Consider the following 15,261-nt stretch of genomic DNA (forward strand, 5'->3'; position numbering starts at 1 on the left):
AGAGCCAGACTTACACATAGCCTGAGGCCAGTGTTTGAGAGAAGGCAAAAGCACTTCATAATGTACATGCTTTCATCTAGAAGTACATCTATGTGCTGACTGTTCCTTGATCGATCTAGCTGATGCTGTCTATACAGGTGAATTAACTTTGACTCTGATACATGTACGGACTTTGTAGGCCTAAAGTAAGTCCTGCTTTTTCTAATTCAGACACTAATCTGATGCAAAAATCAGACTTCCCCCACCCTGACCTTATTCTGTCTTTGCCTGGAGAGAGCAATGAGAGCTTGGATGACAGCTGAAGCGTGTAGGCAGTGTAAAGACTTTTCGTCTGACAGGGCAAGAGAGGAAACACTGAAGGCTGTTTGGAACTGGTTCGAATCCTTTGTCAGGTCTGGGTTAACCCCCCAACTTTGATCACTGTAACAAGCAGTTGGCAGGAAAAGGAGGTCATGAACAGGCCATTTCCACTACCTTGGGGGAGTTTCTAAAAGAACCCATTCTTGTTTGAGTAGGTCTTGTTTATCCTAGTGTGGAAGGTGGATACTGGACATGCAAAGCACACCAGCTCCCCCTACAGACTCTAATGTAGATGAACAGCTCTGTGAGATTGACTGGAAACATATAGATGTATACAGAAAATGCTTTTGTTTGCTGGCACTGTGATTCCATGACTCAGACTCATACTTCTGCAGTTTCTGTGCTGGCTAAAGGAAGCACACATAGCCTATAATTAGCATTTTGAATCAAACCTGCTAATTTTAGTTTAACCTCATATTGCATCCTGCATTATTATAGCAGTTGCTTTTAGGCAATTGGGAATAATTTATATTACTACTTATGTTACAATAAAATAAAGAAATAATGTATCACACTTATTTATCCCTCATGTACTGTGTGCTTGTCCTCTCTGTCAGCTTTGCTGATGAATGGCAAACAAATTACACGCGTTGCAAAAAAACTGACGCTTAATTAACACATCTATTGCTCCCTATTTCACTCACACTCGCACAACAATAGTAGCCAGATTACCAAAGCTCGCTATCCTCTGCCTACATGAGATATATGATCTCTTGTTTTCATATACAAAAGAATGTAAAGAACTGCTGGAAAGGGTAATAGAAGGATTACTCAGTGTCAGGAGCTGCAGAAAAACCTTTAACGCAGTGTAGAACAGGGTTTTTATGAGCAATGCACGATGTTCAGAGTAGGTGTTCTCTGATGATTATAACAGTGCTGCATTTTATGTGGATTTACTGCCTAACCAACATTATCCAACATTATCCAACCTTATATAACATTATCTAACATTATCCACTTTTGGCAGCATTGCATACACATTCTCCAATCAGCAATTTCTGAAGTAATACCAAGAGCTCTCTTTGAGCATACAGTTGAGTACAGTTGAGTTTGCACCCTTGTACTTCATAATGATGAAACCAGGAAGATGTTAATGTGAACAGGACTTCTTTCATTATCAAGTAACCAAAATGGTCAGAAAAAAATTTATCATAAGATATTAATGGTTCATTCATTCATCTTCAGTAACTACTTTGTCTGGGTCAGGATTGCATTGAATCTGGAGCCCATCTCAAGAACACTGACACCAATCCATAACAGGGAATGACTCACACACACATACACACACACACACACACACACACACACGTCTAGGGACAATTTAGACTAGACAGTCCACCGACTGGCATGTTTTTGGGAGGTAGGAGGAAACCTACACACCACACAGGGAGAACATGTGCATCTCCGCAAAGATAGAACCCAAGCTCACGATCCAAAGTTTTTTCTTTCACTCACTGGTAGTGTCTTTGTGGCTATATTCCTTTTACTTCTGAGTTATGGTTTTCAACAGTCTTTCCCATTGACTTCGTACTTGAGAGTTTAAGCCTTGTTAAAATTTTTATGCCTTAAATAGGACTGAACAAAGTAAACATGTGTTTGATGAGGGTCATTAAAAAAACTAAAGCATATCAATGGCCATGCAAAGTTCTAGTAAATATGACCTCTGATTTAGACTCAGTTGCTGTAATATTTAGGCTGTATGTCGTAACTGATTTTCAACAGGGAAACACAATTAAATTAACATGGATTTTTTTTTGTAAATCAACTGTAAAATAAAGTTATATGCATATATTTCCTTCTCTAGAAATCAAGGGGGATGCACACTCTTACACTTAGTGTCTACTAGGGGTGTATACCTCTGGTGTCCACAATACGATATGATTTTGATTCTTAAGTCAACAATGTGATTTTTGACTTAACCACTGAATCTGCTACAATCTACTACAATACTATACAATACTATTTGCCATACTAACCTTGATAATAATAATAATAATAATAATAATAATAATAATAATAATAATAATAATACAATTATAATCAATTCTAATAAGTAATAATCGATGATTGATTCCTCAATTAATTTCAATCGTTGCATTTTAAATTGATGCATCACTCCAAATTGTCCAATCATTACACAATAATGTATACTGTGTCAGTAGCTGTAGTGTTTGAGGCGTAGCATCTGTTTAAGGTATTTTGCCAGAGCATTTCTTGCCAGTTTTACCAATTCTAGATTAAAGCTTGTCTGTAAAAGTCTTTTCTAACCCCCTTTATAAACATATTTCAATTAATCAGCAATTCTCACTGGTCCGGAAACAATGTTGTTTTTAACCTTCAAGCAGTGGTGCTCTATGGCATCAGCTCAAGCAGCCGTCATTGCATAATCAACAATCTACGATCTGAGTAAAGAAGTTGTGGTAATGTATTTTACCTCTGTGCTTTGCGCCTAGCTCCCCTCTCGCAGACTTAATGAATTAAGTGGGCAGGCGGCCAAAACACTGAGAGGGGAAGTACAAGAACTGTAGAAAAGAGTGCATTGAATGACATAACTCAGTGGAAGTAGAAAGCTGCCAAACACTGTGTTCACACTAGTGTGAAGGAATTATAAAATATTTCTTGTACAGTGTTTCCAATTATTATTGCAGAATGTGTCTCTGCTAAGAGTTTACAGGGCTTAGTCTCACAATTAATCAGTGTACCACTGCATTTACATTACACCAGCACACAGTTTTTTAAGTTTCCAAATGATTACAATTTACATCAAACATGAAAATATTTGGACACACTCAGTCATCATATGCAGTTTTTTTGGAGATTATACAACTCATAAATTAGAAGAAAGAAATGTTCCATCAGCGCAAGCTTATTCCAGTTGTTCTGATGCTAGACAGTCTTAATGACAGATGGCCTAGTTAAGGAAAATACCTTTTACTCTTGAAAATAGTGTACAAAGTATTGAAAACAAGGATCATCTATCTCAGTCATCTCAAGGTCACAATACTACAATAAGTCAAACTTGCAAGAATGTTAAAAATGAACATACAGTCACAGCTTCTCTCCATGATTGTTAATAAATGATCAAATCATTTTCCTTCTCAATAACACTGTCCTCATAGGTCATTTCTGAGGAAGTCTGAAGCAGTGCTCAGTCGACAGTAGGGGTCTCTGTGCAACTGGGATTGACTCCCTCCTGCAGTGCAGCACTGCAGACTACCTCATTCCTATTCCTCCCTGAACAACTCATTAATCTTATTGATTGTAGCGTACCTCGTCAGCTTTAGCAGGAGGGACTTGGCTCTTTTATTTCTGCAGTGCACGGGACAAACGCTGAGCTGAAGTTTGAAAAGAGGAGGGTGACCACACAGCATGGTCTTTAAAGGCATTTTTATGTGGGGTGTTCCTCTGCAGTGCCATAAAGCATTACAATGAGGGAATCTGCGCCGTCCAGGAACCGGACACTGAGAGGAAAAAAGGATAATGCAAGTTTACAGTATTCAGTAAATTGTGTTGAAATCACAACCCTGAGTAATACAGGTTAGGCCAAGGTCAACAGCTCAGTGCAGCATTGTAGCAAACAAAGCAGAGGTGGCTGGGGGAAATGTGATAAATGTGATAAAGTTAAAGTCAAAACTCCACACAGACAGTAACATGAGCCCAGGATCGAACCTGGGACCCTGGAGCTAATAGGCACCATGCACCATGCTGCATGCTACTGAATATATTTTATTTCTTAACACAGTAATACTTAATGTTTGCTTACAGACGTAACACAACTCCAGTCCTAGAGGACGTAACAGACGTGCACAACTCGAGTCCTAGAGGAGTACAGGTTGGCGATTTCTCTGCTCCAACACGAATACAAATGGTAACTCCAGAATTATTGGCTCACTTCATTAACATTACCAAAAATTAATAAAGGGAATAATGGAAATGGAATTGAACTTTCTCTTCATAGACAACACAATTATACTCCATGGCCAACATATACATTTACCAGTTTCTTTAATGGGTTTATTCTAATTTACTACAGTAGCTTTGTGACTGTCCCTGCCTTTGTAAATTTAAACCTGGCTAAATCGGAATCAGTAAATCAGCCTTTACAGTTAACTGGTCATTTGAATTGAATGGGTTTAATCCAAACCTTAGTCACTTAAAAACAGACATATCTATATGACATCAACTTGGCCTTAATGTGTTCTGTCAGTGGACGTGTTCAGGAATAGAAAGCTCTATGATGCCAATATATTATTTTATATATATATATATATATATATATATATATATATATATATATATATATATATATATATATAATCGGCCTGATCTTTGAAATACACTATATGGTCAAAGGTATGTGGATAGTTGTTGTAGTAGAATGGATCATACTGAAGAGCTCAGTGATTTTAAATGTGGCATTATTATAGGATGCTACCGTTGCCACAAGTCAGTTTATAAAATTTCTGCCCTGTAAGATCTGCCCCAGTCAACTGTAACAACTGTATCAAGAGCTCAGCCACGAAGCAGTACACCACACAAACTCACAGAACAGAGCCGCCAAGTCCTGAAGTGTGTAGCACTAAAAGATTACCTAACCTCTGTTGCATCACTCACTACAGAGTTCCAAACTGCCTCTGCAAGCAACTTCAGCACAAGAACTGTGCATCTGGAGCTGTATGAAATTGGTTTCCATGGTCGAGCAGCTGCACACAAGCCTAAGATCACTATGTGCAATGCCAAGCGTCGGCTGGAGTGGTGTAAAGCACACTGCCACTGAACTCTGGAGTGATGAAATATGCTTCACTGTCTGGCAGTCTGATGAACAAATCTAGTATTGGCAGATGTCAGAGCGCTACCTACCAGAATGCACAGTGCCAACAGTAAAGTTTGATAATGGGCTGGGGCTGTTTATCAGTGTTTTTCGGCTGGGCCCCTTAGTCCTAGCGAAGGGTAATGTTAATGCTACAGCATACAGAAACATTTTAGACAAATGGATGCTACCAACTTTGTGGCCACGGTTTAGGGAAGGCCCTTTTCTGTGGCCCTGTGCTCAACGGGACATCCATAAATCCATGGTTCAGCAAGTTTTGTGTGGAGGAACTGCAGTGGCTTGCACAGAGCCCTGACCTCGACCTCACTGAACACCTTTGGGATGAATTGAAACATTGACGATGAGTCAGGCCTTCTCATCCAAAATCAGCACCAGATCACACAGTCTTCACGCAGTGAAATGATCAAACTGTGCTGGACTCTGGCCCTCCAGGACTGGATTTTACACCGCTGATATCAGCATGAAGATAAGCGCTTTGCTAGATCATTAAAAAAATCATCCTAAAGCCAAACTGCTGCCCACGTAATATGTTGTTATTACTACTGAGCAATCATAAGACTTGATTTTCAATAGCTCCTTCCAAGAGTAGTGAGTGAGTAAATGTCCTAGTCAGCTTCAGCATGGCCTTGTGTCTATGGTCACATGCTTAGTCAAAATGTGTTGAACAGACGCTTACTCTCGTCTGCTCTCTAGCTCTGGCTCTAGCTCCAAGAATGGAAATCATTAGCTTGGAGTTAAAAGTGTTTTGAATGAGTTTTGAGTCAGCTACACTGGCTTGGATGGATATGATACATGGAGACTAAGGAAGAATTATCAAAGGGGATCATGATGTTTCAGTAGACGAACCATATCAACACAGACAACATAATGAAACACAGTCACACTGGAATAGGTTCAAATGACTCTTGGTCAATGTAAGTTTACTAAAAAACTAAAAACAAACCATAACATTTATAAAAAACATCTTTGCAAATCAATAAAGTATATATGTAAAAGCCACCAATTCCCCTTTTTGACTGAATTCTATTCAAGTAAAATATTTGAGTATAAAGATAAATGATCTGGAGCAGTAATCTTTTTCCAGATATCCTGTAGATTTCACCAGACCAGATTTCACCATTATGTTTAATAGAAAACAGTCTAGTTACAGTTAAATAAAGACATGATACATATCCAACTTTGTTTAAAACAGAAATTCAAATACAATGTTAGTCCACTTCAAGGCACCCTGTGTTGCCAGATGTGTTTAGTTAGGAAAATTGTCTCAGGTATTTGCATAGCATGTTCACAGTATGTTCAATGTTTTGGTCACTAAATTATAAATGACCTCTTAAATCCTCACATCCCTGAGCTGAAATTAAGTGAAAAAAAAGTGCTAGCATACAAAATGGCACTGCTACACTGTGAACATAAAGTGCACTTGGACTCTAGGGACTGTAGCATGTGACTGTAGTCTTCTTTAATCCTCAAAGGCACACTGTGAATTTGGAAAGTGGAGTTTGAGCACTTGACACCCACACACACATTCACCAGCTCCTCTGTGCAGAAAGCATGGCGGTCTTCACTTTACAGCTCATTGACTTTTCTGCGAAAGGACACTTTTCTAGAAGCTGCAGATCTGCTTGTTTGAGTGCGGTGCTCTAGCTGAGGCAATGAAGGTCAACAAGCCGCAGGGTTTTCACTTTAACAGTGACTACTCCTCATCCTCGCTTTCATCCACCCGCATGTGGGAGACACTGGGCCTGTCTGTGTGAGAAAGTGAGTGTGTGCGAGCTGTGTATTGAGACGGCACGTCCGAGTTGCCCTGTGTGTCGTGTCTTCGGCAGCAGAGCCGAGCCACTAGTCTTGCACGTACTGGCCGAGTGCACAGGACAAACATGATGCAGTTGGCGGCTCCTTGAAAGGTGTTCCCGATTCCCTGCACAAAATCCAAACAAAGCAGAACACCTCTGAATCTGGTCAGCAGTATACAATTAAAGCTAATTTTCATGTTTTATTCCTTCCTTATTCCTTATTGCAAGGAGGAACTGATGCTTAAACACAAGTAGGTTCAGTTCTGTGAAACTAAGCTACACGTACAATCTTCTACACAATAAAGCTCACAATACCGCAGAACATAACACTTCTTTACAATGCACAGGCAATAGCTGACATTTCATAGCGAGGGCTTTTTTTTTTTTTTTTTTTGTGTCATGATTTTGTGTCATGTTTTGGATTGTTGTCCTGTTGCAGGATACAAGCACAGTAATCTCTGTAGATCACTTTTTTGTGAATTATGGGTATATTTTCTTTTTTTTTTGATTCAGAAACTAAGGTTTGCCCTCAGCTGTATACACTTGGATTGCATTCTACCTCACTAATAAGTCACACTGGGGAAAAAATACTACCTAATACCTACAAAATGAATAAAGGCAGAATGCTGTATATATGCAGTGTAATGTATCTATGCAGAATCAGAAACCCTGTTCAAAATGCACCTCTTTACACGAACTTTTTATTTTATTTGGTGGAGCCGTGTACGTCATGCTTACATGTAAAGTGACCAGCACAGGGTTCTGTCTGACAGGAGAGTCGACGAGCAGTAGCACGAAGCGAACAGTGCTCCATATGCGCAGTGCGATGAAGATGATGGGGATGAGGGTGAGCTTTCTGTCTGCCATTGCAGGAATTGACCGGGAAAGTTGGTTACAGGCCAAGATGGGTCGGTACTCTGAGAGGGCTGCATGCTGAATGGAAAAGTGTGAGATGCTTACTACAAATAAGAATCAGCAACTGGAACTGTGAAAGTTGATTTTCTTGGATCTTGAAGCCAATGTCATATGGATTTACTATTGGCTGTAATAAAATAACACACCCAGTTACTGAAACATTGAATACCAGTTTCAGTCAGCTATATGATGAGAGTGTAAAGCTGGATTTAGCACTGGGCAACTGTGGTTTATGAGGTGTCATAATACACAAAATGGGTCGAATTATGAATCTTGTGTCCAGATACGGCTCTCTACTAAACTCCATTCATCCCATAAAACAAAATACAAGCAGCAAATTAAGAGCTATTAAAAAACTTAATGTATTGTACTCACTTTTCCTAGTTTTAAGCACATAAGAATAAGATTACAGCAAACCAAACACAAATGCACAGTATATCATTAGAAACCCGCACTAGTTCCACATGGGGCAGTATCTATACTGAAAGAACAAGCACAGACAGTTTCACAATGTGACATATCTATAATGAAAGCGCAAGCATAGACGCCAGTGGGTTACCGCTTTGTGGATGTGTCTCTTGATGAGGATGTAAAGCACAGGTAGTATCACATAGGCAAGCAGTTCCCATATCTTGCCAGTCAGTAGCATCCACAACACGTGATCGTCTTCCTTGATGCTGATCCAGCACCATCCGACGGACACCTCGGATGCATCATAGCCGATCTTCTGCAGGGACACAGCTGCTACTGTGATGGCCAGGGGAATACCCCAACTATAACGGACAGTATTAGAGGAAAACACACAGAAGACAGTTATACAGTGTTTGACAAATGGTGTTGGCATTTACCAACTCGTGACCTTCAGCTACAGTGCTTTCAATTTGAATATAGCCACTAGTTGTTATCTGTGGGGTCCAAGCACCCTTCACAAACAGCACCCCAAGTGGCCAGTTCTTGTCAATTTACACAGAACGCTAATGAGATCACAGTTTAACATACTGTTCAAGTTTTGTCACAGTAGCTCAGCGCTAACCTTGTAAAATGCCTGCTGATTGGCTGTTGGCATCCATGTTTTTAAATAACACAGTCATCATTAAAAATCCAATTACAGATTGGCACAATGATGCAGTACACCAAATTTAAGATCAATCAAAATTGAATTAAATATACTATATACATCACCAGGTTCAAGGTTTGGATGGAATCTGATTGAATGTATTTTGAATGATTGTACAAATATTTTGATGTACAGGTTGACGAACCTGTAGATCAAATCAATAGCAATGTTGATGAATTTATTTTTGAAACAAATATATAGAACATGGCAAAAATTTACTGATTACTAATTTACTGTTACACTGGAGACTCCTTACAGAAAACTTCACCTCATCAATGATTAGACATTATTCTTTGTTAATAAACATGCTTTTCAAAAATATTATTAGGCTCCTCAACAATACAAGTCCCAGTGAATGAGATTTGAGTCGGTACTAGTGTCAGAGCTGCGGTTACAGACCGGACACCCTCTGACCAACGAGAATTACTCAATAGTTAGAGCATACGGTTCACTCCTTTACTGTTGATGTTCCAGCATCGTTCTGACCATATAAATCAAAATGAGGATGTGAAAACCTGAAGCTCAATGAAACTATCAGTCAATCTCTTCCGCAGTATACAGTTTATGATGTCTTTTGTCTTGCAACAACTTTAAGAAATGTATGAGGAGATTGAGAGAAATCAAAGAGAAATAATGTATCTATAGATATACATTCAGTGGCCAGTTTATTAGGCACACCTTACTGAGAGTACTCTACGAAAAAGGGTACTAAACTGTGCCATTCCTTGTTGCTTAGGCATACACCTTTTGTTCTTTTAGTTTGCTTTTACCTAGAAAGGTATAAGTGTACCTTTAAACCTCTACTCTAAAAATGAATTACAGTCCAATTATTACATTATATCCATATTTACAGGTGAAAGATAAATATTGAAAGGTGCAAAAGATAACCTCGGTGACAACGAAAGGAACAGATTAATAGGCCTACCTTTTTTCTTGAAAGTGTACAGAGTGCATTATATCCCTGCTGAAAAAAACAATAGAAATCATCACAGAAATTCTAATGGCTTCCATTACAAATCATCAGGTAACCATTAAAACTATTACTGGTCCTTAATGGTATCTAGACATAACATGCCACCAATAGAAGGCAACAAATTACCAGTAGAGACCCACAGGAACCATTATCCCATTACAATTCCCATTATCCATTCGTTTTCTATACCGCTTATCCTACACAGGGTCAGGGGCAGCCTGGAGCCTATCTCAGGGGGACAAGGCGGGGGACACTCTGGATGGCGTGCCAACCTATCACAGGGCTCAACTGTGTGCACACACACTGCGGACAAATTGGAAAGACGCCAATCAGCCTATAATGCATGTCTTTGGACTGGGGGAGGAAACAAGAGCACCCAGAGGAAACCCCTGAAGCATGGGGAGAACATGCAAGCTCCACGCACACAGGGTGGAGGTGGGAATCGAGCCCTCAGCCCTGGGTGCGAGGCAAGCGGGCTAACCACTAAGCCACCTTGCCCCAGAGCTTAATCCACAGAGTAGTTAAATGAACAAGCAAAGGGTCTAGACATATTCAAGGCTAACAGACAAGGCTCAGAACTTATAAAACTAGAGAATTGGCAAGACTTCGCAACAAACTAATGAATATAATGAGCATAAATTCCCATTAAAACCATTACAAATTTCTTTGTTGTTTTTTTCAGCAGGGATATGTCATATGGATATGGTTCTGCTACAGTGATGCACAATGATGATAAAATATATTATGTAAATTTATGTAAATAGGATTAAGGTAATCAGAAAAAGAGGAACATTTTGTAAACACGGGTCACCGAATTGGGAAGTTTGAATAATAATTTCGTGCAGCCTGTAAAAAGAGCCACCCATGCTACCTGATGAGATGAAAATACAAGACCAAACTGTCAGCTTGTCTCTGACTGGACTTCACGATGAAGATGTACAGGTACACAGCAATGGCTACAGTCCAGAAGAAGGAGCTCGTGTTGGAGAAAGTGGAAACGGCTCCTTGCGTGACGCAGTCCCAAGTGTTTGCGTTAAAAACCTTATAAACTCCATAAGAGTAGGAGACAGCGGAGAGGAAGTCAGCTACAGAGAGGAAGACTAGAAGCTGTCTCGGTGTGGTTCTCAGGTCGGGCCATACCGCGTACGTGCTCATAACCAGCACAGAGCCCAACACCGACAGAGCACACGACAACAACACCACAACCTGCTCATACACAGCCACGTCCGTGTGTTCCCACCCCGCCATGACTTCCTCTAACAGCTCCACTGAGGCGCTCGAGCCGGATTAGGACCTGCTTTCATGTGTAGAGTCTGTGAGGAAAAGTCAGTCAGGAGTCTCCATTTTTTTTCCCCACTCTGTTTCGTCGAAGCGTCGCGTTTTAACCTACAGGAGCTTTTCAATTCGTGGTTAACTAAAAAATATTCTTTCTTTTCGACTTACGAATAATTCAATCAAGTTTCGACACTTGAAGGAAAAACATGGAAGTGTGTGTGAGAGTGAGAGAGAGAACTTTTCTTGTGTTGGTGTCACTTTAACTCCTCCCAGTATCTCCTTATGAGAGAAAGTCAAGCTGAAATGAACCTAAATAAAGAAAACTACTTACTAACTAAACTAAAACGAATGTAGCACAGGATTCTGTTTTATTTTCATCTCATATTTGATCCGAATCCACAGAAATCCACCATTAGAGCTCACACAACCGTCTGTTAAAATAGACTTTCACCCATATAATACCTATTCCTTTCTATTTCTCACAGACACATACAATATTAAAAGTAGCCTATATATATAAGGAATAAAGGAAATTACAGACCACAAATGACTATATATGTTAATATACATTATTATTATTATTATTATTATTATTAAAAAAACTTTCATGTGTAGTTATACTGAGTGGCCATTAGATGGCGCCATAAGCCATGAGGCTAAATCACTGTGCTGTGATTTTACACAGTAATTGAAGGAGATAAAAGATATTACTTTTTTTTTACTGATTCATTTTAGAGATATTTTTTAAAACTACATTCTTCCCTGTGAACTAAATCATAACCACTAGCATATAGCCTATATTTTAAAGACAGACAGTGAACAGTGAACAGTTCTACTCTTCTTGGCTTTCACTCCTGAAGCACCAAATAGTATGAGGATATTCAGCTAATACACATGCAGGCTAATTCTGTGAACAATATCAAAATAATAATAAAAAAAGACACTAAAGTGTACTTTTCAGTGTATGACTTTTGTACCTGTATTTTTTTATATAAATGAATATAGTGTACAGTTGGGGTCATAAGTTTACATACGCCTTGCAGAATCTGCAAAATGTTAATAATTTTTTTTTTTTTTAAAAAAAGAGGAATCATAAAAAGTGCATTTTGTTTTTTATTTAGTACAGATGTTTACATGTAGTCTGCAAGGCAAAATAATAAATGAATTTACAAAAATGAACCAGTTCAAAAGTTTACATATGCTTGATTCTTAATACTGTGTGTTGTTACCTGGATGATCAGCGACTGTTTTTATGTTTTGTGAAAAGATGGATTTCAAAAATATATAGCCAACATATATAATTTTGACTGTATATAATATATATAGTCAATAGTAAATATTGATCCTTGCCATGCTACTTGCTAGGCAGGCCATGTTATAGAAAGAAAGTATCCAATATCTCTTTATACACTGCCTGGCCAAAAAAAAAGTCGCACAATCTAATATTTTGTTGCACTGCATTTAGCTTTGATTACGGCACGCATTCGTCCTGGCATTGTTTCAGCAACCTTATGCAACTTCACAACATTTATTTCCATCCAGAGTTGCATTAATTTTTGGCTGAGATCTTGCATTGAGGACAGGAGAGTCTAACCACTCTGTAAAGTCTTCTCCAGCACATCCCAAAGACTTTCAATGGGGTTGAGGTCAGGACTCTGTGGTGGCCAATTCATGTGTGAAAATGATTCCTCATGCTCCCTGAACGACTCTTTCACAAATTAAGCCTGATGAATCTTAGCATTTTCATCCTGGAATATGCCTGTGCCGTCAGGGAAGAAAAAATCCATTGATGGGTTAACCTGGTCATTCAGTACATTCAGTGCTCATTTTATTGCCGCACAATGAGGCTGAGCCTCGACCTGACCAGCTGATGCAACCCCAGATCATAACACTGCCTCCAGAGGCTTGTACAGTAGACACTATGCATGACGGGTGAATCACTTCATCCATTTCCCTTCTTACCCTGACATGCCTATTGCTTTGGAATAGGGTAAATCTGATTTTATCAGACCACATGACCTTTTTCCATTGCTCCACAGTCCAGTCTTTATGCTCCCTAGCAAATTGAAGTCATTTTTTCCGATTAGCCTCACTAACAAATGGCTTTCTTGTGGCCACACAGCTGTTTAGTTCAAATCCTGTAAGTTCTCATCACATCGTGCGTGTGGAAATGCTCTTACTTTCACTATTAAACCTAGCCGTGAGTTCTTCTGTCGATTTTTTTACGATGTGACATCACCAAGCGTTTTAAAGATCTCCGATCACGATCATTCAAGATTTTTTTCTGACTACACTTCTGCTGTAAAGTTGATGGTTCACCACTATCCTTCCAGGCTTTAATAATGCACTGGACATTTCATAACCCAGTTCCAGTGATTTCAGCAATCTCTTTAGTTGTTTTCTTTGCTTGATGCAGGCCAACAATTTTCCCCTTCAGTAACATCTTTTCCACGACCATGGGATACGTAATCTGCCATGGTTGTTTAAGAAATGAGAAGCTACACACTGCATCAGTTAAGGTTAAAAGAATTGTTGCCAGCTGAAACATATTAACTGAAACATCACTGCAGTAATGATCCAGTCATAGGCTCTTAAGTATTTGCTTATTTAAACCCAAACAGCGACCTTTTTTTTGGCCAGGCAGTGTATCAGTATCAGTATTAGCCTGGCATCATCAGTCTTTTGTGAGCTAATGAAAACTGATATGGACTTAATTTTATTTTACACAGTGTCTTGCTTTTTATTATCTTTTGTGTGCTTTATGCACTTTTACTTTTGTCTTTAAATGTACATTATGCTTTGGAAGAATTTAATTTTATTTTATTTAAGTCTCCTTTTCCATGTCTTTTCAATTATCTATCTTATTTGTCTCACAGGCTATAGCAGTTCTGCTTCATGAATTAATTTGACATGACCTAAATTTGTTGTTTTATTAGCATGAATAAATTATACATTCTACTCAAGAAGATCAGGCAGATATTACAGTCCTTTGGGTCGTGTGATGCTGCTATTAGAAGTGTTTTAAAATGTTCATAAAGAATGAAAAAAAGTCTTTCTGGGCTTTCTGGATTTGGAAATAAGCAGGTATAAATACCACTGTATTCTATCATTTTTGATATCAGAACATTTTTTCTTGCTATATGGGAAAATAATGAGCAGGTTTCCAGTGGCCCGATCACTGAGTTTGCAGTTTCGCTGATGCATTGAAAGGGAAATCTCCCCCTCCTCATTTAGTTATCTACAGGCCAATGCAGCGCCTCACCTCCTGAAGAGCTGCAGTGTTTCATCGTGCTGTACTCTGCAGCAAATGCATCATCTCATCTCAGAGAGAGAGAGAGAGAGAGAGAGAGATCGAGATCGAGATCAATTTTTTTCCTAAAGATATGCCAACATACGTTAGGCCTGTTTTTCTGTACAATTTTCTCCGTGTGGGTGTAACACTGTGGCTCACTGTCATTCTGCATAGCTGTACATAGCTGTAGGAAGTATCTTAGTATTTCGCTTGTGAATTCTACACCAGAAATATCCCCATCAAATCTATTGCTACATTGGCCTGAGAATCAACGTTCTGTGTCTTAACCTTTTATGCACCACCAAACTGTGTCTTGCATAATTGTGTGTTTCCACAAAAAGAAGTCAAAACAGCCTAATTATAGTCGTTTTATAGGTTCTTCAAACCGAGCCATGCTGTCCTCTCATTCTGGCACAGATTTTCCACTGGGAGCATGCTGCATGACATAGTATATTGTACTATATAGTGAATTACATATTCTGTACACTTAAAATAATGGCTAGTTCTATTTATCCAAGTACATTATTTGAATCATTTATTAAAGAAATATATTACTTATTGTGGTATTTCTTAAATAGTGTACTTTTAGTATTTTATAATAGGTTATAATGCTGTTTACTCCATGAATAGTCCTAAAGTATTATTGTGTATATAGAATTACTATTACAATATTGTATTAGTAGACTATAATATTATTAGAATTAT

At 38.8% G+C, this 15,261-nt stretch overlaps 1 protein-coding gene across 1 annotated transcript; it reads right to left on the reverse strand.

Annotated features, from left to right (window-relative positions):
* Window positions 1-6,080: 6,080 nt before the first annotated feature.
* Window positions 6,081-11,547, reverse strand: gpr157 (G protein-coupled receptor 157). The gene is made up of 4 exons (XM_026921441.3): window positions 10,861-11,547; window positions 8,459-8,672; window positions 7,723-7,917; window positions 6,081-7,109 (listed from the first exon to the last, which is right to left on the reverse strand). Exons 1-4 carry the CDS (start codon window positions 11,235-11,237, stop codon window positions 6,885-6,887), a joined length of 1,011 nt encoding a protein of 336 aa, XP_026777242.1. The 5' UTR covers window positions 11,238-11,547; the 3' UTR covers window positions 6,081-6,884.
* Window positions 11,548-15,261: the final 3,714 nt, after the last annotated feature.

This window comes from Pangasianodon hypophthalmus, chromosome 16 (genome assembly GCF_027358585.1).
Source record: "Pangasianodon hypophthalmus isolate fPanHyp1 chromosome 16, fPanHyp1.pri, whole genome shotgun sequence".
Taxonomy (NCBI): domain Eukaryota; kingdom Metazoa; phylum Chordata; class Actinopteri; order Siluriformes; family Pangasiidae; genus Pangasianodon; species Pangasianodon hypophthalmus.

Excerpts from the sequence above, each read along its gene's own strand:
- gpr157 (XM_026921441.3), bottom strand. The coding sequence starts at position 11,237 with ATGGCGGGGTGGGAACACACGGACGTGGCTGTGTATGAGCAGGTTGTG. Across the intron at positions 8,673-10,860 it reads TTGTATTTTCATCTCATCAG|TTGGGGTATTCCCCTGGCCA; the intron begins GTAGCATGGGTG and ends TGTCCGTTATAG. Across the intron at positions 7,110-7,722 it reads CTGTGCTGGTCACTTTACAT|GGAATCGGGAACACCTTTCA; the intron begins GTAAGCATGACG and ends GATTTTGTGCAG.